At 43.0% G+C, this 25,688-nt stretch overlaps 1 protein-coding gene across 4 annotated transcripts in view; it reads left to right on the top strand.

Moving 5' to 3' along the window:
- Positions 1–25,688, top strand: part of LOC137306415 (spectrin beta chain, non-erythrocytic 1-like) — a 235,570-nt gene that overhangs the window by 74,643 nt on the left and 135,239 nt on the right. Inside the window, exon 1 of one of the 4 annotated variants that reach the window (XM_067975594.1) lies at positions 21,856–22,620. The exons of the other annotated variants lie outside the window; for them this stretch is intronic. Coding sequence (XP_067831695.1) covers positions 22,515–22,620 — 106 coding nt within the window. The 5' untranslated portion in view covers positions 21,856–22,514. Of the gene's footprint in view, positions 1–21,855; positions 22,621–25,688 lie in introns of those variants that run through there. 4 annotated transcript variants of the gene reach the window in all.

Here is a 25,688-nt window from a genome sequence, read left to right as displayed (position 1 = left end):
ACAGTAGATTTACTCATTTTGCATGTTGGCATTTCAGCCACAAGCAGACTTGGGACCTTTGGCTCAGCCTTAGATTCAGTGAGACAGGTCTTATACAAGCAGTCAAACTACAAAGGTCAACAGCACAGATACAGCATACAGTGGCTTTGTAAGGTAGGCAGCTTGTCACTGTTTTGACTTATATCAGGATAGAACTCCTGAATGGAAAAGGCCATGGATGAATGCTGATGTGCTCATACTAAATCCGCATATGCTATTTTTATGCAGGTATTAATCAAATAGGTCTCAAAGCAATGCTACATATGCTGCTAACTTACTGCTTCACTAATCAACCATGGCCAGTTGTTTTCCACAGATGACATTTCAGTAGCCCCAGGTCAACTGTGCCCCTAGAATATCCGACCATTCCTGCCTGTACCTATCTCTATAATCTTCAAAAGCAAAAGATTGCGGATACTGAAAATCTGAAATAAAAACAGAAAATGCTGGAAATACTGAGCAAGTCAGGCAGCACCTATGGAGAAAGAAACAGAGTTAACGTTTCAGGTCATGCCCTTTCGTCAGAACTGGAAGAAGTTGAAGATTAAACAGTTTTTAAGCAAGTACAGAGCCAGGGAAAAGGGGGGCGGGGAGGAAGAGGAGGGGAGCAAAGAACAGAAGGGAAGGTCTCTGGTAGGGTGGAGAGCAAGAGTGATTAAATGACAAAAGGGATGATGGTGCGAGGTAAGGAATGTGGTAATGGGACAAGTAAAGAAACAAAAGATGGGTCCAGAGGAGCTGAAAATGGCAACATCAGAACCATTACCAGCACCTGCTGTCCAAAAAAATGAGAGCAGTGGTTATGATCTGAAGTTATTGAAATCATTGCAGAGTCCAGAAGGTTGTAAAGTACCTAATCGAAAGATACTTGCTGAGTATTTCCAGTATTTTCTGTTTTTATGCCTACAATCTTCAATCCCATTTCTAATCAGGTATTTATTCAGCTCTTTTTTGATTTGAGAAAATTGACAGGATTAAAATCTTTTGCTGCAAAAAAAGAATGTTCTAATCTTTAGTTTCCCTTGGGACTAGTATGTTTTGTATTTGTGTCCTCTGGTTCTGCACTGCATATAATCACTGCATTTTAGATGCTTTTCAGCATTTTCCAAGGAATTTTAAATTTTGTTAGGATTATTTACTCCCTTCTGAGATCCTGAGAAAATCATAGGACGCTAAGGACATTGTTTTCAAATGAGGGGTCTGAATTTTAAATACCGTTGGAGTTAGTTGCTCCGAGTGTGAAATGGGGTCAAAAAGGGTGGTCAACTGGGGCAAAATATTGTATTCTCAAAGCTCCTTACAAGTGAATGTGGCTTCATGTGAGGTCCATTGGGAAATTTGCAATGATAGCTCAAGTTCATACATAAACAAGTTCATCCCAGGCGTCTGCAACAATCAGGGACAATACCTAGGCCAACACAGATTAAACGTACCTTGGGAAGATCCTCTGGTCACACTGAAGAGTTGAAGAGTTTCACAAAGCACCAATAAAGCTTGAAAGCCATCCTATTGTGGTTTCTAAAATGACTGGTTCAACGGCAAAGAGTCCAATTGTAGCACCTCGACTGCTGCCCAACTGAGATCAGCTCATTCAGCAGGAATCAGCCCTCATTTGTACACCAGGTATTGTCTTTCTTCACTCGGCCACAGGGGAGCTTAACTGGTGGATTTCTATGAAAGAGCCTCCCTCTGTAAGGATGAGTTAGCTGTTCCGATTTAGTTTAGGATGCTAATGTTTGCTAGCTTTAGTGATCACAACAAATGATCTAAGTTACGTAAATCCTATCTTGCTTTTGTGAAATCTTCCTCAGAACGCACTCACCAGTTTTGAAAAACTTGCAGAGATTTTATTTCTCAAAGGGATCATTCATTCTTTTGTTGATTTTATAAATGATCCACATTCTCGTATAATAACATGGCTAAACTCTCTACTTTGCCACCAGCATAAACTAATCTTTTTATTACCAGTAATCCACACCTAAGCATTAGTGAATTGATATATTTTGGTGGAGCAGAGGATTAATTTATATTGAGCTCTGCAATGTTTGTCACCACCCTAAAATGAGAGTACTTTTGAAACTGGAGATGAAAAAAGGGATTTCAATAGAAAAAAGATGAATTAAATCCTTGTACATGCAACAGAATCAATATTGTGCTATCACATGCTGTTACATTCATATGATTTGCTGAACAATAGTTTATTTCTCTCTCAATTTTTTCCATTGCTTCTCTGCTGAAGCAGTTCACCCTTGGTAGAGTGTGGTTCCATGGTGCCAGCAGCCCTCTGAGTGGATGCACTAGTTTGGTTGAAATGGCCTTCCTCATCCACATTTACCATGTGACATTCTGTACCTTATTCCACTACATAGACACCTCCACCTCCTGAGTTAACAGGAGATCAGGTCAGCAGTTTGTTGTGGTCATGAAAAAATGGAAGAAATTGTAGAATGTAATCCTACAAAATCCCAGAGTTCCATGTAATAAAAATGTAACTTGGCTTATTCAGTCACTGTGACCAATTGCCTTGGTCACGATTAGTTTCTTAAAGTAGTAGCTATTGCTACACTGCTCTGAAGCTGTCTGCTAGGAGTTGTGAAAGTAGCTCAGGTTTGACACCCAATCCCATATTTCCTCTCTTCCTGTCAGGTCTCTTCAGAGACTCTCCCCATTGTGGTGCAGCTGGAACTGAGTAATTCAGTTTGTGCAGGATTGAGGGCAGACATGAATCTAACTGTCATGTGGCGCTGTGCCGACCACTTCGCAACCCCACACTTCCACTCTGCAGTTTCTGAAGTCTCCTACCAAAAAGAATAAAGAATGATGTTGGTTACTTGTGGAAAGTTGGATGATTCATGTTCTTATATTTACAGGTGTTATTCTATGTAATGCACAATGCATTCTGCTGTGCTAGAGCTGTGTCCCTTGAAGGCCATCAATTCTAATTCTTGTTAAACAAAGGATCAGGTCAATTGCATAGAATGTACAGCACAGAAACAGGCCCAACTGGTCCATGCCGGTGTTTATGCTCCACACACAATTTAATTGCTGTCAAGGAGCTCAGCAAGTTGGAATGTGCTGGTCAGTTTCAGGTTGCAGCTTAGAAAGCACCCAGCGTTTTAAGATTGTTTTGCATCTCTAACAAAATATGACATCTGGAGTGTAATGTCTGGCATGCCATATCCACGTGCATTGCATGTGCCTTTTTAATATATTAAGTAGATATAAACACCTCATTCTCTGAGGTTAATGGATAAATAACCAAGGTTTTAATTTCTATCATTTTCTTCACAATCGTAGAATCTGCACACCAGGCTTTTTCCAGTGTTGCTTTTGTAACTTGGGCTTGGGTTCACTGCCTGACTCTTGGCGTGGCTCCCTGGATCCCCTTCATATTACTAGGTTTGGATGGCTTGAAGGTGGTGTAAGACGAAAGCAGTTTATTAAGGCAGCAACAGATTACCAAATACTACAGAGGGCTCCACTCTAGATACCAGAGCTCCAAACATTTTGAAATCAGAAGCTGGCTTTATACTGAAATGTAATGCCCCAGCTCCTGAAGCACGCTGGCAACACTAAAGTAAATTCACCAGGTTTGCTAAAATCAGTGGTAGGGAAGACACATTTTATCACTTAGTGTTTACACTGGCCAGCCAATCCAGTAAATTTACTTTGGTGCCGCCACAGCCTTCACGTTGGGAGCACTAGATCAATGTGAAAGCAGCCAAGTTGAATGCAGTACTATTTCCAGGACCTGAAACAAACATGCCCTTTATTTCTTTGTTCAGTGGCATCCTCAGGTCAGGCAGTATACTCTTTATACTATATAGATTCTTACATCTGCTAGGAAGAAAGGGAGTGGGACTGGCTTAATGAAAGAGAGAGAGAGAGAGAAAGAAAGGGGACAGTGGCCTCGTTGCATCTGCAGTGATTGCTCGGGTATTGTTGTGGCCGGTTAGTTAGAACCTACCAGAACAGCCCGCTGATTGACAGCCCACAAGATGATTACTACTTTCTCCGCAGGGCAGCTGGCTGACAGACATTCGGTGCTGTGTTAATGGCTTTCTAATTGCCCCACAGAGAACTGCAGGAGATGGTCTGTTGTCTGCGTAACAGGCCTTATTGATGCCTGTTTGCAGAGATTGATGGGAATAATTGATACCCAATTTTGCAACTTAAATTTGAAATATTCTTGGCTACTTTGGACATTTCTATGACTTACAAACTTTACCATTTGTTTCACAGCTGGATTTTAACTTTTTACTAATTTGTAGTCAGTTACACTTTTTAGCTGGTAACAAAAGGATGCACGAGAGACCCGTGGACTGACTCTGTTGGTACCAGCCCAGATGACATGGCTGAGATCAGAAAGTAGCCGTGTGCAGGAGCGTGGGTACACTATAGTTTGTGGAATATCATAGTGTCACACAAGGATGCCTCTGTCTCCCATAATGTTACAAATTTAAAATGCTGTTGCTATCCATTAGGGTCACAGGTGTTTGTCCGGTATAAAACTGGATGGGGCGTAGCACTAAACTACTGTAAGCAGGTGTGATGTGGGCCTGCTGGCACATCCATCAAATTGAAACTGTGCTGCTCACACTCACGCACATTATTTCATTAAGTGCAAAATCTGACCTTTTCTGTTGTTTTTTTTAAATGATCAAATTTATTTGGCGGCCACCCTGAAATGTGAATGTCTTGTCTTAAACCAGATGGGTAGTCACCCCACCTCTATTATTGCCCCGTTTGGGAAGACATAAAAAGAGGAACCACTTTGAACCTCCAAACATTGAGACAGTATTGATGATCTGTCATGCAAACGAATCGAGGCTGAAGGCTCCTACAATTGCTTCAGATTCCAACACAAGTTTCAGCAATTTGAAACCTGTGTGTCATGACCTATAAAAGAATGGGCTGATTCAACCATATGTGTAGAATAAGACAAGCCATTAAAAAAGAGCAGGATGGTAAAACTCTGGAGGTTTAATGGTCTGCTGCCTTTGTAAAGTAATCCTCTGCATGCGCACAGATGGAAGGAGCTGACAGTATCTGAGGAACATTAGATACCTCTGAACGAATGGTAGCAATTAAGTGTTTATTTCCAAGCCTAATCTGTACAGTCCTGCTTTGTTTTCGTCGGCAAAGGCTGCTTGGCACCGTCGGTCTGATAATGCAGTCCGGGCGCTATTCACGCCTGTGGGGCACGAAGTTGCCCTCGGACCAGAGTGCAGGGTCAGCTAATTCAAATAAATATTCAGTGTTCCTGGCACAGAGCATTCTGGGGAACGCGGTAGGCATGGGGTATATTATCGGGCAGCAGCACCTTGAAGGGGAACAGCATCAAAATTTCAGAAAGCTTAGAAAGGTGCAGAAGCAGATAGGGCTGCAGCTTTAAGAGGCTGTCTGTAAGTGGAATTGTTACAAAGCAGCCAAACAGATAAATATAATTAAGAAGGGAAAAGGAGAACACCAAAGGAACACAATAGCTGCAATCAAACAAAGCAGCTGCTGGCAACAGCATCCACCCCCATGAGACCAAGAATCCAAGATATAGGGAGGAACTTCCCCTGCAGCATCTGAAGCACCGTTCTGGTGCACTTTGCACTTTTGGGGCCTTAATGAGCCTCGCAGACAGTCCTTATGGCAGGCTTTGGGTGCCGAAAGCTCTTCCAGCTATGTTGTTCATTTGCAGTGCACATCAGCCTTTGAGTAGCCAATAATATGGGGTACTGGAACCCGAAACACAGCAGTGCTACGGATGATATGAGTGCATTATATTAGCCCCATTATATGGGTAGAGGATTCATGTTTATTACAAATAATTCTATACCCAGAGAGCTATTTCCCCCTCCTTTTTCCACCAATTTGCTCCTGGAGGAGTTGACTCCTTGTTACACTTCGCTTTCATGGGCATTGGGTCCCCTCTGATACCTTACCCAGGTGGTTATTCTTCATGTGTGAGCAGTGAATATTGGCAGGCTATTTGATTGTGGGAGGCATCATGTCCGAGCCTGGTCCTGTCCTCACACAAGTTGTAGTGTCGTACTGTTTTTTTTAATCCATTCATGGGATTTGGGCGTCGCTGGCGAGGCCAGTATTTATTGCCCATTCCTAATTGCCCTTGAGAAGGTGGTGGTGAGCCGCTTTCTTGAACCGCTGCAGTCCATGTGGTGAAGGTTCTCCCACAGTGCTGCTAGGTAGGGAGTTGCCACAGCAGGGATCAACCAAAAGAGTGTAGATTAGGAATCAAGTGTTGCATCTTCTGGATTTATGTCTTCCTACAACACTGGGTGATGCCGTTACCTACCAGGACATTGGGGAACTTCTGTCTCCATTTTAAGGTCCCATCCCAACACGCTATTGATTGTTGACTTGTCTCAAGGTTTCTGCCAGTGCGGGTGTTGAGATGGCTGTTAGGAGAAGCATTATAATAGGCTGCGTCGGAAATTGTCTCACTTCCACTTGCCGGTTCCACCAGGCAGCACAGCTGTGATTGGTAATGCGCCCATTTATAAACCCAAATTCCACTTCAGATTGCAGTGTATTGGTACCAACTTAATGAATGTAAATTCACATCAGTACAGATTTTAAGAAAGAGAATTTTTAGGAACAGGAAATGATTGAGTCTCATGAGCTTGCCCTTTTTTTAAAAGATCAACCCTACCAACCCCACCCATGCATGTCCCTCAATCCCTTCCCTCTCCAGAAAGACAACTAATTGTCTCCTGAACCCAGTTGGTGTGACTTTGGACCCACTTTGAACATCCTCCCTACTAGGATCATCACAGAATTTCTTGGGAACAAACAGTTGGACAAACAGTATTGCTAGTTTTATCCCTGATTTTAAGCAGCACATTACACAACATTCATGATGCTGCCAGATCTAGGCTCCTGAAAGGACTGCTTTCTGTGACCCCATCTGATTTTGCAGGAATCTAATTTGGGATCAAGGAGTTGAATTTGGCAAATTAATGGTCTTCTTCCTGGGATGTCTTTAACACGCTTTGTAAATAAGACGTGAGAAAATGTGCGACTGCAACATCCGCTGTATAAATCTCTGGTGTTCTCTTTTGGCTGGCTGCCTAGTTTTGTTGCTCACTGTGCTGTTTAATTGGAACGCCAACCGTCCTTTGTATTCGAAACCTCCCAGTTTATGAAACATATCCAAGAGACCACCTGTCTATAGTTATAACTAAACGTTGCTACCAGCAACACATGAACGATTCGGGGAAGAGAAAAAGTGCCATGAGCATCTGCAGGAGCCCGTCCCTGATGAATAAACTCCTGATTTATTTACTTCAGCAGTATTGTGGACCAAGGAAAGAGAGGTAGCCAATCACTGCTGTGAGGGGGAGGTGGAAGAAGAGGGAACGAGGCTGTCTTGAACAGAGGGGCCAAGGGAGAAGGGGAGAGACCCTATTAAAGACAGGGGAGGGGGGGGAAGGAGAGACATGCTCTTGGGGCAACAGTTGGGGACAGAAGAGAAAGAGAGACCCTCAGGAGTGGAAGGGAAGAGAAGAGAACGAGTCCTGCATAACTTTAAAATAAAAGCAGAGAAACTAATACACCTTGCTTTGTTATTTGATTGAAAGTGTATTCCAGGAAGGTTTACTGATGAATAATTACAATAGAGGTAACTTTGAGGTTTTGCACTACAAGGTACAGAGCTTTGCCTATTGGGAGTGCGTGTCAGGAATTCAGGCAGCATGCTCAGGGCTTTGAGATTTCACAAGGCTCCACCTAGTGTTGCACTTTGCATTGCATTTTCACTACGTTTAATGTCAATGTTAAATGCCTTGACCTGTGTTATACATTAAGGTAATGTTCCATTTCCCTTGTATTCTCTCTTTTGAAATCGAGAATCATTGGCACTGTCTCCTAGTCAAACTCATTCTCTCCCAGAACCTCAAAACGGTGGAACTCCTCACCCACAGTGTTCTGGGTTTGAAAACCCAAACTTGGCGTCAGCTAACCAAGACTTTTTGATTTACCTTGTCTTTTTTACTACTTACAATCTTGCTGGTGGCCTGCAGTGCAGAACCTGGCCCTTTACCTAGGTTTCCCAACAAAAAATTCTCACACAAACCTTATGGTTGAGATGGCATTGTAAGCCCAAAATTACGAGCCTTTGCTTCTGGTATTGCTCAGTTGAGGCGCATTCTGCCGCAGATCTCCGAATGCCTGATTTGTGGCATCCTGATTTTTCAGCCATAGGTTTTAATGGCCAAAAAATGATGAGTGTTGTGAATTAGGTGGGCAGACCTCAGTGCCTGATTCTTCAATCTGCGCTCGTGCTGAGCGAGAATCCATGCTGAGAGCAGAGTCTAGCAAGCTTTCATCTCGTGAATAACTTTACCTAGACGCTTGTGGTTTAGGATATCACTTGAATGGCTTCATTGTGTAACTGGCTTGTAATCTGCTCATTTGCTATTCTATGTGTAACTAGTCCTGTGACACTGAAGAATATACAGTTTCATCGTTACCTGTTGCAGCATGCATCTTCATCCAAATTAGCTCTGTTAGCCTTTGACCTTCTCTTTAAAGGGATGAAAACAGCAGATTGCACAAGAATTTTACCAGCAGCTAAAACTGCTCAGGTAGTGAGGGAGGGAGCTAAATCAGCAGCAGGTGAGTAATGCAGCTAAAATTAAACTTTTAATAGCTGTCGGTGGGAACTTGGTTTGCTGCAGCCTATTTCTCGGTCAAGGTACTGAGCCTGCTCACGGTAAAAATCTTGAATCCCGCTTGTGCCTATGTTTCCACTTGTGGGGTAAGCCCAGGTCATAAATATAAGATAGTCACTAATAAATTAAATAGGGAATTCCGGAGAAACTTCTTTACCCAGAGAGTGGTGAGAATGTGGAGTAGTTGAGGCGAATAGCATAGATCCATTTAAGGGGAAGCTAGGTAAGTACATGAGGGAGAAATAATATGTTATGCCAATAGGGTTAGATGAAGAGGGGGCTCGTGTGGAGCATAAACGCCGGCATAGACCAGTTGGGCCGAATGGCCTGTTTCTGTGCTGCAAATTCTATGTAACTCTGTGTGCCATGTGTCTTTTCAGAACTGAAGCATGGTGTGAAAGTGAAGTATTCAGTCACAGTTAAAACGGTAAATTAAACAAGTCACCACTTGCACGAAGCATTGCATCAAAAAAAAATCAGACTGGGTGTCATGGCGGCTCAGCATGCCAGCTCCAAGCCCCCACACACGGATTTTCCAATCTTGGCTGTTCCTTGATGGGAGGTAAATGGTAATGATGCACCTTCTCACATGGAGGAAGGGAAAATCGGTAGTGAAATCACCCCATTGCCCTTCTTAATTGTCCCAAGCTTCAATTGGAATGTCTCACTAGAAAAACAGTCGCAACGTGTAAGACTCCCAAGTGGACAAAAAGCAGCTGATTTTCCAATTCCACAAAAAAAAAGCACTCTCCTGCCCCAAGTGGAAATTTGGGTTCTCCCATTTACGTCCCAGGCTACTTTTGCACGCTGCCCAGTGGCCAGTTATAGATCAGCAGTAGCAGCGACCACGAAGCGGGCTGCTTGTCTGCTGACATGACCAAATAGGTGTGTGCTTGGGGAGGGCCAATCTAAAGAAAGAGAGTGGGAAAACACACTGAAATAAAAGAGGATTTATTACATATTTATGTATGTTTTTAAACTGTTTATGGATAATATTTTGCAGCATCATTTGAGAGAAAGGCCAATTTGAGAGAAGGGCCATGAGATTGACCTCTGATGTCAGAGGACTGAATTACGAGGAAAGGTTCCATAAACAAGACTTTTCAGCATTGAAAGGAGACAAATGAGAGAATGTAGTTATGATAAGAGACTTGAATAATGAGTTGTATTTGCTGGAGCAGAGAGGTTTAAGAGGGGCCTAGATAGAGTGGATAGGGAGGACCTATTTCCCTTAGCGGGGAGGTCAATAACCAGTGGACATAGATTTAAAGTGATTGGTAGAAGGATTAAAGGGGAGCTGAGGAAACATTTTTTCACCCAGAGGGTGGTGGGGGTCTGGAACTCACTGCCTGAAAGGGTGGTAGAGGCAGAAACCCTCAACTAATTTAAAAAGTACCTGGATGTGCACAGGAAGTGCCGTGACCTACAGGGCTACGGACCAAGTGCTGGAAAGTGGGATTAGGCTGGGTGGCTCATTTTCGGCCGGTGCGGACACGATGGGCCCAGTGGCCTCCTTCTTTGCCATAAATTTTCTGTGATTCTAAGAAGAGATAATAGAAGAGTTCAAAATTATGAAAGGGTTTGAGTGGGTAAATAATGAAAGAATATTTCCACTGGTTGATGAATTTCTAGAAGAATAAAGGAGGAGTTAGAAGAATTTTTTTTTTAACACCAAAGGTTATTAGAATCTGGAATCCATTACCACAAGGGTTATTGAAGCCGAGTCAATCACAACATGCATGTGGGAATTGGATAAGCACTTAAAGAAGAAAAATATTAAAGGGCATGGAGAAAGAACGGAGCAATGAGATTAGAGAGCTCCAGTGTCAACCTAGCAACAGCAGAGGTCTGATGGGCTGAAATAGCCTGCTGTGCTGAAATTTCTTTGAACAAGAGGATGTCTTATCAAGATATATAAGATACATAGTGGAACAGAAAAAATTGTACCACATCTGTAGGAGAAGAGGACATAGGGACAAACTGGAGAAAGGCAAGTTTGCAACTGAAGTCAGGAAGCACGGAGTGCTCAATAGCTGGAATGGTCCCTGGGTAGGACAGTGAAGGCGAGAGTCTTTGAAGAGACAGATGCTATGATGGGAGTTGGGGGGATCTCGAGGTTTCTGTGGAAGGATGAGCTAGATGGGCTGAATGGTCTCATCTGTACTTATCTTTGCCATTTCATATGTACTGTAAGGTATTTTGTGCTTACATAATAAGTCACAAGTATTCCATGAATGTCTTGGGTTTGGGAGCAGAGAGAGATAACCATAAATATGGGTATAACAAAGGTGTATACTAGGGCTGAAGCAAATACATTTACCCATATTTTATGTGTTCAACAGTCTTTTTACTGCAGGGATACAGGGCAAGTTGAAGGGCATTAGCGAAAAAGTTATGCACCTGATTGAGATTCAACCAATTTCTTGCCAATAAAGTTGTTGACTTTTTTTTATTATGCTGATTGTTTCTATGAATAAAACCATGTGGTGGCTTAAGGCGTCCTCTTGCCGTGAAGTAAAGATCTAGGAATTTGTCCATAAACTGTGCATTAAAAATTACTTGTGCTTCTCCTGATGACTCCGCTGGTAAGCACATTGCCCACTGTGATACAGAAAGGTCCCGGGTTTGATCTCTGTCAAAGTTAACTGACCTCAGCCAGGGCAGCAGTTGCAATTGGCCTCAGTGTCCCTGATTGCTATACAGTGATCTTGTTGCAAAGTGTGCGTCTGTGGATGTCAGGGAAGGACTGCATCAGACTCGGCTGTGTTGCCCTTCACGATTAATTAGCCTGCTGACATTCACTGTCTAGGCTGACATACAAAGAATGACCACTTGGGAGAGATACTAGAGGGTGGACAGCACCTGAGTAACTGGACCCCAGTAAGGAATTCAGCACCTGCAATAGGGGAGACAAAATGCTGCTTCTAGTTACGTGGTTCAGAGAAATCATGGAAACCAATCAATAAAGTAATGACCAATTCTGTCTGTGATGGGCATTTATTGATGAGTTCTCTGGTTCATTGGAAACCAGGATAGCCCATAAACATTTTACCAACTCAAAACTTGACAGCCAAACTATGTAACCAGATTGGTTTAATGATTTTTTTTAACAGCAAATTCAAACTTGTCGACAGATAAACAGATGGTATCAACTTCACGTAAGTACCTCCATTGTTGTTTTGTTCTTTGTGTACACACATCAGGCAGTAATAACAGAGAAACTGTGGGGTAGATCTTGACTTTGTGTGAGAGTGTAAAAGGGGTGATAGCAAGTCAGCAGCCTGTTTTACATCTCTCCTGATTTCCATTGTGGAAATAAAAATGGGGAGAGATGTAAAACGGGCTGCCGATTCGCTACCACCTGTTTTACACTATCGCACAAAGTCAAAATTGCTCCCAGTGAGTGTCGGCAGGCCATCCCTGGGTTAGGTGGAGCACTGTTCAATTTCTAGCATCTTTTTGTTATTTATTTCAGATTTCTTGAATTTGCAGCTTTTCTTTTCAACCCCCAAAATATCTATCTGTTACACATTTTAGAAATGACTTTGGGAACATTTATTGAGCCGCAGAATATAATAGTTCTGCAGTTTGAATATATTTATTTTCAGTCATTTTACTGTTTTCAATTGTCAGGTAAAAATGACATTGTACCACCAAAATGTAAGATACAGGAAAAGACGATTCAGCCCATCCAGATTGTTCTCTTATCCAGGTCCTTTATTAGGACCTGCTCTGTCCTTTTTAAAAATCAAATCCTCATTCTTTGCTGATTCAGGATATCTCTGGAGACATCAGCAATTCCAGATCAGGGCAATGATGAAATAGAAGGTCTCGTGGTTGTGGGGGGGGGGGGGCACCCACATCGATTTGCAAATTCTTACTGTTGTAGATATAAATCTCTGAAGTTAACATAGTTTCTCCAAGGTAGGAATGTGATTTAAAAGGAGGGCAAAAAGATAATGAGCAGACAGGAATCTGTTCAGAGGGGCAGGAAGTAAATTTTGTATCCAGGAGCAATTTGCTTTAATTCAAAAGTGCAACTTTAGTTGCTGGGTTAGCTCTGCTCTGACGTAATCATCTTTTGTAGTCTAAATTTTATACTTGCCGCGAGTGTTGGGAAAGCAACGCCAAACCGAGCTTACTTATATGCTATCCTGTATTTCTGCTCTCTGGGGTTTCTCCTGCAGACAGCACTGGGTCTCCATTTTCCACGTTGCCCCCAGCAGGGGCAAAGGACTGTACAGAGGATTCTTCAATACTTTTTAAAAAGTCTGAATCGCCAAGAGGTGTTGCGTTGCCGTCTGTTGCTGAGCAATCCCTCTGTGTCGTGTGTGCTCGTGTCATGATGCAATTTTATGTTGCAAAGTAAGCACGATGCTGCACTGAACTGGCTCGGTGCATTTAAAGTCCATTGCAGCAGATCACTGCTGTCAGCTGAACAGAACCCTGTAAGTTTATATTTGGAGTTGCCATTGACTGCCCACCATTGGTATATCAGAGTATTGTAGTCAGGGTTGCTAAAATTTTGCCACACCCTCGAAACCTGCTTCTGCAGCAAGAAAATGTAGATTCTGCAGCACTTTATGAAGTGGTCTGCACATATTTATGTCTTAAGAAAAGTATAACAGCAGCAATTTTTAGATTAAAAGAAAACAGTCCAAGTTTATGAACTCAAGGAGGAGAGGAGCCAGAGAACCAGCAGGACAGATTACAGAGACCTGGAGTAGCCAACTAGTCAATGCGTTGCTAGCCAATCAGTCAACTCAACCAGCCGGCCTGTTGCAGCCACCATACCACCTACTAGTCGACACTACCAGCATCCAGCCAGTTTGCAGCCAACCTGATCTAGCCACCACCAGCAAGAGGGGAGGTTTCAAGTTTCCCAGGGGATGGGTGTTGTAGCAGTGGGTTCATCACCTGAAGTGACAGCCGGGTTTAAAGAGTCAGAGACAGAACCACAAGGCGAGCTGGTAGGAGCGGAATAGATAGAATAATTGGGAATTGGAGAAAAGTGAAACATACAGTTTGTTCTTACAGTGGGAATAGTTAATCTGGGAGTCTCACTGAGAGCCGGAGTCTTTTGTGTTAATTAAGAGGGTTATTGCAAAAGTGTATGCATTTCTGCAGTTATACAGGGCCTTAGTGAACTATACCTGGAGTATTGTGTGCAGCTTTGGTCTCCTTACCTAAAAAAGGATATACTTGCCTTAGAGGGAGTGCAGCGAAGGTTCACCAGACTGATCCCTGGGATGGCAGAACTGTCGTACGAGGAGAGATTGGGTCAACTCGGTCTGTCCTCACTCGAGTTTAGAAGAATGAGAGGAGATCTCATTGAAACATATAAAATTCTGACAGGGCTAGACAGACTTGATGCAGGGTGGATATTTTCCCTGCCTAGGATGTCCAGAACGAGGGATCATAGCCACAGGATATGGGGTAGGACATTTAGGACTGAGATGAGGAGAAATTTCTTCACTCAGAGGGTGGTGAACCTGTGGAATTCTCTACCACAGAAGGCTGTGGAGGCCAAGTCACTGAATATATTTAAGAAGGAGCTAGATAGATTGCCAGACACAAAAGACATCAAGAGGTATGGGGAGAGAGCGGGAATGTGGTATTGAGATAGAGGATCAGACATGATCATATTGATTGGCGGAGCAGGCTCGAAGAACAGAACGGCCTACTTCTGCTCCTATTTTCTATGTTTCTCTTGCTCAAGAGTCTCACGTCTCTTCTGCGCCTGCAGACTCTCCTGCTTCCAATTCCACTGCAGGAAACAAATTCTGTGGCACTATCTGCAGCTGCAGAGTATTGGAGGTCTTGGTTATAATGAGCTATGTTAAATAGAGAAGGTATTTGATCTAGATTCTCCATTAAAGATAGAGAAGGACAGAGCAATAATGAGATAGACTCGGAAATTAAAGATTGTTTCTACATTAAATAAAGACTTTGGTTCATTACAGAGAGGCAGAAAAAGAGAAGTTAAATAGTACTTGCAGAAAAGCCTCACTGTGCATATTGTCTGTACATAATGAGATGTGAAATCGTAACATCTTTTACTCCAGATTATATGTAACTGCTAGTTTTTAGTTTAAAGTCCTTAACACGAGGCATAGCTTATCCCAGAGATAAGTGTGTCCTTAGAGTATTGCACAGTAAACCCCGGCTCAGATATGCGATAACGTTTAGTACTAATGTAATGGTATCCTTTTCGAAGAATTCCCCACTCTTTCCTGTTCCTGTAGTGGTAAACATTGTGCTTCTCTTTATCATTGTTCCTCCTTTTTTCTTCATTATTGAGTTGCCACATTAGATATTTTCCTCAGTTAATGAACCATTTAGCTCTGAAAAGTCAGTTCAAACACTGCAGCAAGGCACTGTACCTACTGCACCATGAATAGTCACGGAGGTTCCCAGGTGCTTTTCTGTTAACTGCCCTCCTGTCCTGAAGGTATTGATTCATGCTGAGATATGGTTCGTCAGGTACAGCAACAACTTGCATTTATACAGCGCCTTTAACGTAATAAAACGTCCCAAGGCACTTCACAGGAGCGTTATGAAACAACTTAAGGGAGGGGAGAGAGGCGGAGAAGGGAAGGGGTTTAGGGAGGGAATTCCAGAGCTTAGGGCCTAGACAGCCGAAGACACGGCCGCCAATGGTGGGGCGATGAAAATCGGGGATGGGTAAGAGGCCAGAATTGGAGGAGCGCAGAGATCTCGTGGTGGGGTGGGGTTGTAGGACAGTGAATGTCAACGTGCTTTTTAATAGTGGGGCTCATCACAGTTGAACGTACACTTGGGGATATATTTTCTGATTAGCGATGTTCAGGTACAAATGCACTCATACCACGTTCCTCTGTGTGATGATGCACAGCCTAAAAATAGCATGTAGCTCATTGGCGTAACCAAAAAAAAATCATTCTTTCATAGATTCTCATCAAAACATTCCAATAAGATTACTAGCAATTTAACACCACCAGTGCCTGTGGTCTGAATACACACAGAAGGAGGCCTCACGCACGTCTTTGCCACAACAGATTGATATTTTGGACCCAGAACATTTCTGGCGATACACAGCTGGCTCCTGTGGCACCTCTACAACTCGTCTAGAAAAGGACAGGTTGTGCTGCAATGACGTTTCTCTGATTTTCTTGTGTCGCAGCATCTCTGAGCGCTCACCGTCACCAACACTGAAGTCATATCCACTGCAAAAGTTTACCCTTGGCCACTCCAGTCTATTGAAACAGAGAAGGTTTTTTTTGGGGGGGGTCTCTAATAAAAGGGTTTTCAAAATTATGAAAGATTTTGAGAGGGTAAATAGTGAAAGATTGTCTTTACTGGTTAGCAAGTTGATAACAAAGGGGTGCAGACTCTAAGGGTGAGCACTTGGACAACAAAGAGGAAAGTTAGAAGACATTTATGGAAGGCTTTACCACAGGTGGCAGAAACTGTAACATCATTTTAAAGAGTATTGGATAAGGATTTGAAAAAGGGGAATATAAAACGATACAGGCACAAGTCAGGAATGTGATGGAATACTCTCCACTTGCTTGGATGAGTGCGGCTCCAACAGCACTCAAGAAGCTCGACACCATCCAGGACAAAGCAGCCCGCTTGATTGGCACCCCATCCACCACCCTAAACATTCACTCCCTTCAACACCGGAGCACTGTGGCTGCAGTGTGCACCATCCACAGGATGCACTGCAGCAACTCGCCAAGGCTTCTTCGACTGCACCTCCCAAACCCGCGACCTCTACCACCTAGAAGGACAAGAGCAGCAGGCACATGGGAACAACACCACCTGCACGTTCCCCTCCAAGTCACACACACCATCCCGACTTGGAAACATATCGGCCGTTCCTTCATCGTCGCTGGGTCAAAATCCTGGAACTCCCTTCCTTAACAGCACTGTGGGAGAACCTCCACCACACGGACTGCAGCGGTTCAAGAAGGCGGCTCACCACCACCTTCTCAAGGGCAATTAGGGACGGGCAATAAATGCCGGCCTCGCCCAGCGACGCCCACATCCCATGAACGAATTTTAAAAAAGGGAAAGTCAGAGAAATAGGATTGGTTGAAAAGAAAATGCAAACCCGGGTGTGCTGGGCGGAATGCCCTCCTTCCATTCTGTAAACTGTATAATTCTTATGATGTTGTCAAATGCTGTGTTCCAGCTGCTCTTGAATGTTGCCCATCTGTTGCATTTTATTCTCTCTGCCAAATCTTGCTCTCTTCTCTATTATACCGATATCTCTTCACTATATCTGGCTTCCTCTTTGCTATACCTCTGTTTTCTCTGTGTGGTGATGATAACATTACTCTCAATTCAAACATTATCCGTTTAAAACTCAAGAATAACTGGTGGAAAAAACGTGGTGAAGCAAGTTACAAAAAAATGTAATACTGTCTGCAGCAGTTTAATAAAGAGCATGGAAAATACACACATTGGTAAAAAGGAAACTGAAATCTTAAAAAACTATTCAATACCACTTAAAAATTAAATATAATGAACATAACCTCCATTAGTTTAAACAGTTTAACAAAAACTTGATAAGGTTTAATTTAAACAAAATGCATAGAAAACCATGTAAAAGGCTGGTGTTAAAAAGATCGTTGCAAAGTTATAATGGTTACAAAAAAAAGTTAAAACCTTCAGAAAATTTACAGTTATATATTGAGCCGAAACTTGAAGTTTATTTAAAAGGGCATTTAAGAAAAATCATTGCATAAGATAGAAAAATAACATTAAATAATAAATAATGGTCAAATAGCTGATGTTGTCCTCCAAGCAAAAGGTGTCAGTATTGTAGTTTCTCTGCTGTGGCTGCATTGTGGGTTCACCTTTCTTTTGCTTTATTTGTCTTCCTGTTGGGTTCTCTTTGATGCTTGTGTCTTGTTCAGGCTGAGTTCCTCCAAACCATTGATGGTGGATCCGGATAAACAAATTGGTTTTATATACCAGCCAAACAATGGGTAAAGTGCCTAGTTTTGGAAGTTTAGGTACCAGCATTGAATATCAAATCGAAAAGCCTTCTCCCTGTTGGCCGTAGGAACATTGGGTATGCATATGATATCATACAGCAATTTTTTTCAGTGATGAGAAGCTGAAGGAGGAGATAGTGGTGACCCATTTAGGATGCTACTGCAGGTGCAGGATATTCCTGCTGGTTGGCTCAATAATGAGTTTCCCACTGTGGAAATGTGTGATGCCCCACTAAGTACATGTCATTTGACAGGTAAGCAGCCCAGGCTGAGATCAGCTAATTCACCACAGACCAGGAACCTAACCTAGGACCTTCTGGTCTGTATTGTGCAGTATTACACACAATGTGGTACATTCACCCAGCATTAACAACTTGCATTTATATAGCAGAACATCTGAGAATACTTTACACAGGAGGAGAGGGGAACGTCAAACAGGAGATGGGAATGATGGGGAGAGGGAGGGAACGGAATAGACAGTCGAAGAGAGATTTTTAGGAGGCTTTTTTGGGAGAGTTTCAAAGACCAGGTATGTCGCGACTGAAAAGCTGCGGCCTTTGAGGGTAGAGGGGATTAAACCAAGTCGAAGGAGAGAAGGTTGTGGGCTGGGGCAAGATGGAGGGATTTGAAAACGAAGAGTGGAACTGAGAGTGAGTGGAGTTTGGCAAGGATATGGGGAGCAGGGCAGCTTTAAAACCATGGCAGCAGATGTGATATGTAATTGTGTCTTAGATCATACCAGCACACACACTACTAGTTAGCCTGGTTGATAGTAGGTCTGTGAGGCACCATTGTAGAATTTCTGGGGAGTGAATTGATGGTACTTGAGCAGATACTGATTTTAAATAAATGGACCCACTAATAGGTGGTCATTAACAGGGTGACAATTTACTGGCAGCAGCTGACACTGAGAGTGGGCAACATGCAACATATTTTTTTAAACTTCATTCCTGTTTGGTAAGTGTACAAAGTGAGCGATGTGGTCAGAGTTGTTATCTACTCCTAAATATTGATTGTGAAGTAAGACTGTTTGTTCTGTTTTGCAGCTGGCCACCGGAATGTGGCAGAAAGCTTTCAAACATTGAGGATTAAAAGGTGGGGGGTGGTGATTTAAGATTCATGTGATTTTTTTTAAAAAGCTGAACAGCGGCAGAATTTATTACGTTTTTTAGGTGTTAAAATGTTCTATTAGACTTTGTTTGAAAGTAGAATGGGGAATTTCAAAATAATCATTGCTGCTCTGCTCTTTTAGCTGTTGGGTCTGGTGCACTGGCAGCGAAAAGTAGTTTGCTTTCAATAGCATATTGTAAAGTAAGTGAAAAACCTGGTTTCCTCTGCGAGCACCTAGACTTCATCCAAAGAGGTGGTCTTGCCAGTGTCTCTGGAGACGGGAGGACCTCAGCAGCAATTATAAGTGCTGTCACCGGAGGGAGAGAATGCCATCTTTTCTGGCTGGGCTGGATGCTCACCCTCCCTGTACAAACCAACATTGCATTCTCCACCCCCATCCCCGTCCCCGTCCCCGTCTCTGTCTCTGCGCTCCTTCCCCATGTGGACGATCTGATACCCATACAACAAAGCTGCAAATTGTGATTTTTAAGACAGCCGTGCGTGTGCTGTTTGTCTGAATGCTCTGGAGCTGCAGAATTTGCTGCTCAATATATCGGGAGGATTCCACAGCACTGGCTGGGTGATATTGCAGAATCTCTTCTTGAAGGAGGGTGTTAGCTAGTTCCTGTGCTGTGATAAGCTGATGCTGGATTTACATAGGGGAATCGCCCCTGATGTGCCTCCCATATTGGCTCATTGCTGTAGAAATCTCTGCAGGCTGCATCCTCCAACCAGAACAACTTTAAAACTGCACCTGCACAATCTCTTAACAACAACTTGCATTTATATAGCGCCTTTAACACAGTAAAATGTCCCAAGGCGCTTCACAGAAGCGTTATTGAACAAAAATTTTCACCGAGCCACATAATGAGATATTAGGACAGGTGACCAAAAGCTAGGTCAAAGAGGTAAGTTTTAAGGAGCATCTTAAAGAAGCAGAGAGAGGTGGAGAGACAGAGAAGTTTAGGGAGGGAATTCCAGAGCTTAGGGCCTAGGCAGCTGAAGGCACGCCGGCCAGTGGTGGAGTGATTCAAATCAGGAATGTGCAAAAGGCCAGAATTGGAGGAACGCAGAGATCTCTGAGGGTTGTAGGACTGGAGGAGGTTACAGAGATAGGGAGTTGTTGGTGGTGCAGGACAACTTCAAGAAGGAAAAAGGAAGACAAAAAAAATTATAGGGCTGAAATTCCACTGAACGCATAATGTCCTGGTTAACGTGTTTGTGTAAAATTGTGTAAAACATATGCAGTTATTTTAAAGTCATAAACAGCAGCTATTTCTCCAACCCAAGTAACTTTCCAAATGTTGAGGAAGGTCTATACAGACCATTGAGGCAGCCTAGTGACAGCAAACTAATATAATTGGCCTTTAGTCAAGACCGTTTGATTACCGAATGTGCTTTGCAGCTTTCAAAATCTTCTCGGGGTCACAGTCCTATAACATTTGATGTTCTGTAAATATATAATCCTCCACATTGTTAGTTGGAACTGGACAGAAGTACTTTCCATTGGAGAAATTATAGGGTGAAGTTCCACTGGGTTTTATGTTTTGCGTACTGGTTAATGCATAGGTGTAAAATTCCTGTGGCTTTTTAATGACATTTTAACCCGTTAGGGTTAATGACTTTGTTAATAGCACGCATAGGAATTTTACACAAACATGTTAATCAGGACATTATGCGCTCCGTGAAATTTCATCCGTATAATGTTTTTAATCCTTTTCCCTTCTTGAAGTTGTCCTGCACCACCAACTGAGAGTATGGGCATCTCCCTTGCCTCTGCTAGTGTCACAGTTAAGTTGACTGGTGGGACATAGGCATTACAGGCCAGGGTGCTTTCCTTGGTGATATTCCCTCGTTTCCTTTCGGACGATGTTTGGCTTCCACTCAGCCCCTTATCCCATTCTGATAACGCAGCAAACAAGTATAAGTTTGTGATTCTCTATTGGGGCCCTGCCATACAGAGAATCATGGATGTATACTTTCATGCTTTGTACTGCTCTGTGCAGCAGCACTTTGGAACACCAGGAAAATCCCATCAGGGTTAATGCATTTGCATTAAGGTCTGAGGTTATAGGTTTGTCCCACTACTGAGTTGCTTCTGCTAGAGACCAGAAAGGGATTGGATCCCGTCTAACCCCACTCCATAAATCCCCGACATCAAATAAACAAATACATTTCCAGTCAACTTCAGTAGTTCATTTGTTCTTTGTGTCAGGCCAACATCTCGCAGAGTAGAGAAACCAGGCCAAAGCCCAGTCAGAGCAGCAACCCTGGTTGATTTTGTACCCTCCCTGTAGCCCCAGGGACCCTGAGGTCTTTGCTGCAACCATGGCTGAGATTAACTAATTCAGCAAAGACTGAGGGTTGAACCTGGGACCTTCTGGTGTAATGGCTCAGAGCTACTCCAGGTGGTACCTTTACTAAGGCATCAGGGGAGCTTAAAGGCTCCCCTGATGCTGTTAAACTGGAACAAATGATACTGGCATCGATTCTTTGACGTATTGAGTGACATATGCACAGTGACCCACATTCCATGATATGCCAGTTGTTACAGCTGTGCAAAACTGATCTGAAGCCAGATCATTTATTACTGGCTGTTACACAGCAGGCAGTTCATGTGAGTGAGTTTTGAGTAGTAAAAAAAAATGGCAGGTAGATTTGCTGCCAGGGTAAAAATTTGGTAATTCTCAGAGAGAGTTGGGGGGTGGGGTGGGGGGGGGGGGGGGGGCAGTCTTGAACGGTAACTACAGAAGTTGCAAAGCCCGTTTGACCACCCTGCTAACTACAGGCAGATGTGTCAAAGTGATCATGAGGAGGAAGTGCTTGGGGGAGGGGTGGGGGGAACAACAGAGAACCGAGGCTAAGAAAGGAAGCAGCCAAGTTCAGAAGATGTGGGCGGTGTAATCGGGGTTTGATGTTTGTGATGCTGTCATTTCAAAAATATTCAGCCTTTCACAACAAGGTGTTATCAGTTTATTTAAATAGAAGGGCGGTCTTGGACTGACTGCAAGTATTTAAAAGATACTTTATATAAAGCCTGCAGCACAGAAACAGAGTAGCTTTTCAGCCAGAGTTTACGGTGCAGTCTTTTGATTACTGACTACAGTATTTGAGTAACTATTTCTTCGTCCTTCCTCCCCCTGCACACCTTGTGGAATGGACTGATCCTGGCTACCTTACTGCTGTGATAATGAGCTGAGTGATGTCACAACTGAGTACAGCAGGCTGCTGGTTGGAGGGACTAGCACTTTGTATATTCAACAAGGTGTGCTCTCGGTGTACAAGAGTTCTCCAGGGGGGCTTGTAGCAAAGGAATCTCGTTTCTCTTTTTACTCCTGGAGTTTGGGAATGATCACCTCCGTTGGAACCTAAAGGAAAAGGACAGAAAAAATAAAGGCGACCACTGGATTAGAGTGGATTGAGCTTTTGGTTGTGTTTGTGGCTGTGAGAGGTTTTTGAAGTCAGGACACGAGGGAGAGGGAAAAAATGCCAGAGGGAATCCTTCGCTCACAGTCAACATTGTAGCCTAAGTGGCCATCAGAAGACTTTAGAACCAGTGAGCCGCTGGTGTTCTTTGTATGAAAGATCCAGTGATCAGATTGCAGGATCCTGGCTTTCAGACTGAAGGGGATTCTTTTTTTCCCCTCTTTTTTAAAAAGTTTTTACATTTGAAACCTTCTCAGTTTAGCTCGATCAGATGGAGGTACAGAGGAGATCCATGACACCACCCTTGTCGCCTGCGGCATATGTCAACTCAACACAGTATTCCAGTGTCCTGGAGGGAAGATTCAAGCAGCTGCAAGGTAAGCCTTCCCTTCCCGCCTTTCCTCCTGACACCGGACACCAGCAACAGAGTTTGCACAGTGCTGTCAGTGTACTCTGTAAATATGTAGTAGAGGCAGAAGTACTATTATGTTAAACAGTGCCTGAGTGAGAATTAAAGGGGGCTTGCTTGCTTGCTGTTGCTTCTGTTCATCCTCTCAGCTTACTAGTTCAGTCTGTTCCAAGTCTTCCATGTGGTTTCTTGATGTGGGACTGAGCGTGGGCAAAGAGAACTGTGGTTTATCAGGACGTTAAAGGCTTCTCTTCCTGTATCCTGTTTCAGGCAAGTGGTGCCAATATGCTGCTCTCCCGCTTTGTCATCAGACTGGGAAGCTGGTCTTTGCAGGCTCACTGGGCACCGATTTTATAGGGAGACAGACTGAGAGTAAACATGCGGGACTGGCTCTCTCATGTTTGCATAACTGCAGCCATTTTGCATTGTTCTAGAGCTGCCAGTTTCTGATATATTATAAAAACTCGGTGCGGTCATTCGTCACCTTCAGTGAGCCTAACAAGTTTATCCTTAGTATAAAAACAGAAAATGCAGCATTTTCTGTTTTTATTTCAGACTTCCAGCATCCACAGTATTTTGCTTTTGATTTAAGTTTATCTTTGGTGTTGTCAACAGTTGTATGAAATTTGCTCGTCTGGAACGTTTGGTACCAGTACGACACTGCTTTAACCTGGCTCCCATGTCCTAGCAGCGGAATCGTAGGCCCATATTTTTGTGAGCCTGTAATGCTGTCAGTTCCTGAAGCCTGGGGCCGGTTGCATTATGGAGACCTATGCCTCTGTCGTCGGCTGCTTTTATATTGCACCAAGACCCGTGCCAGTGACCGCCAGCTCCTGGTGTGCCAGTCTTACGCAGCCAGCTATAACCCAAAGTAATCTTACCATGGGAGTGCTGGGTCTGGGGGACTGAGAGACCTGTCCTGTGTGTTGGGATTTGGCATGGTTTTGCACAATATAAAAGCAACTATCTAATGCAAAAGTCCCTTAACATATTTAACTTGTTGCATCCTCTCCCCTGGATTATGCCCTTTTCTCAGATTTCAAATAAAATTACTGGCCTTGAAGCTTCCAGAATTAAAGTTTGGTTTTAAAAATAACAATACATTTTGTTGAATTTTTAATTTTGCTTTGATGCTAAAACCTCTTAATAATGATGTATGCTGGGGTATAACTAGTGTGATTTCCACCCCCCCCCCACCCCCAATCTACAATTTGAGTTTAATTAATGTCCTCAAAGAGGCATGTACTTTATGGCATTACGCTCTGGCCCTGTTTGTTTCAGTGACAATGAAACGTAACACTGAAAATATCGAGAAAGAAACACAATTCAGACTTCAACAAAATTCTCTCAATCATTGGGGAACCTCATACTGCTGTGCTTGGTCACATACATTAATTATAAAAATGGCATAAAATGACAAAAGTCCTCAACTGCTTTTGTGAAAAGTGTTGTAAAATCCTGCTGACTTGGATTGCATCAGCTTTAGGTATTCAGTCTGCAGTGCACTTGGCTCAGTGAGTCGTGGGGTCATAAGGTTGTGGGTTCAGGTCCCACACCAGGGTTCGAGCTCATAATCTAAGCATTGCTGGAGGTGTCATCCTTTGGGTGAAATGTTGAGCTACCTGTTCAGCTGCACATTAAAAATCCCAAGATAAAAATCTAATTGAAAAAGAGTAGGCAGGCAGTTCTCGTGATGCCCTGGCTAACATTCCCCCATCAACTGAAAGAGAACAGACTGACTGGTCATTCATCTCGTTGCTATTTGTGGGACGACTTAGATAACCAGTCACTGCTCTTCAGAGTAATTCATTGTATTTATAACGTGCTTTGAGTTGTTTCTGGGCGACATGAGAGGTTGCTATGTACAATGCAAGTCTTTCAATCGTCGGGGAAATTAAATAATAAATGAAAGAAAGGTATTGCTCAGTTCATCTGCTCCTGTAAAATCAAGCTTTCCCTGTTATCTTTGTTCCCCCCCTTAAGCTACCTATCCAACAACATACATAAAGGACCATAATTTGCTAGATGTCTCCCGAAATCAAATGGCTTCTGTTTTACTCTGAATGTCTTTTAGCTGTAGATAGGAGTCTGGTGGTGCTTCAGGGCACTAATGTGTTTTTATGAGGTTTCTGGATGACACATGACACAGAATCAGTAAATACAGCTCTGTACACACCACTGATTGTAAGATCACATGCTGAGAGATCAAAAGACAAGCTGCTTAACCCTTTCATTACTTACACTCGAGTGGGTTTAATAAGAGATTCTCTCTTAATAGCTCCCATATTGTGGCTGCACATAATATTTACCATAACATCCGATTACAACTCAACATTGTAGAAGTCATTCAGATCATTTTAAGTTTGCTGTTTTCGTTTATAAAATGCAAAAGCCTTGAAATTACGCTGTTGCGAATATTCATGTGCGAATGCATTAAGAATTCACATATCAATTTCACACAGCATAATTTCAAGGTCCAAACATGGTGCTTGTGTGGAAACTGCTTCTCTAGTGGAGAGAGGACGGTTACAATAGAGTGTCTCGTATATTGAGATTAAAGTTGGTTCTATAATGGTATAGCAATGACAAGAAGACCTGGTTCAAAAGAAAAAGGTCTTTGTTGTCGCCAGTCTTGCCGAATACACGAAGTTCAGTTGGGTTTGCTGCCAGCTGGGCAGCAGGCAGTGGCACTAACCTGGCAGTAAACCCAATGTTAAAGCAGCTGTTCAAGTCCTAGATGAGGTGGGGAGAAGAGCCATAAGACTGTTATCGTGGTGTCAGAAGGCTGAGTTACAAAGAAAAACTGGAGAAACTTAAGCTTCTCATCCTTGAAAGAAGGCAAAGAGGTGACCTTGTAGAAGTATATACGGCAGCAAATGGTAAACCCAGAACGCAATTTCAAACTAAACCATGACAATAGGATAAGGGGGCACAGATTCAAACTAGCAACGGGCAAATTTAAGGCTGAGGTCCGTTAATGTTTCTTCATACAAAGAGTGCCCATTCTTCAGGTGTGAACCTAGACAGTGAGTGGCA

The sequence above is a fragment of the Heptranchias perlo genome, chromosome 43 (assembly GCF_035084215.1).
Source record: "Heptranchias perlo isolate sHepPer1 chromosome 43, sHepPer1.hap1, whole genome shotgun sequence".
NCBI classification, from domain to species: Eukaryota; Metazoa; Chordata; class Chondrichthyes; order Hexanchiformes; family Hexanchidae; genus Heptranchias; species Heptranchias perlo.
The sequence above is the reverse complement of the archived record's forward strand: the minus strand, read 5'-3'. Positions and strand labels throughout refer to the sequence as shown.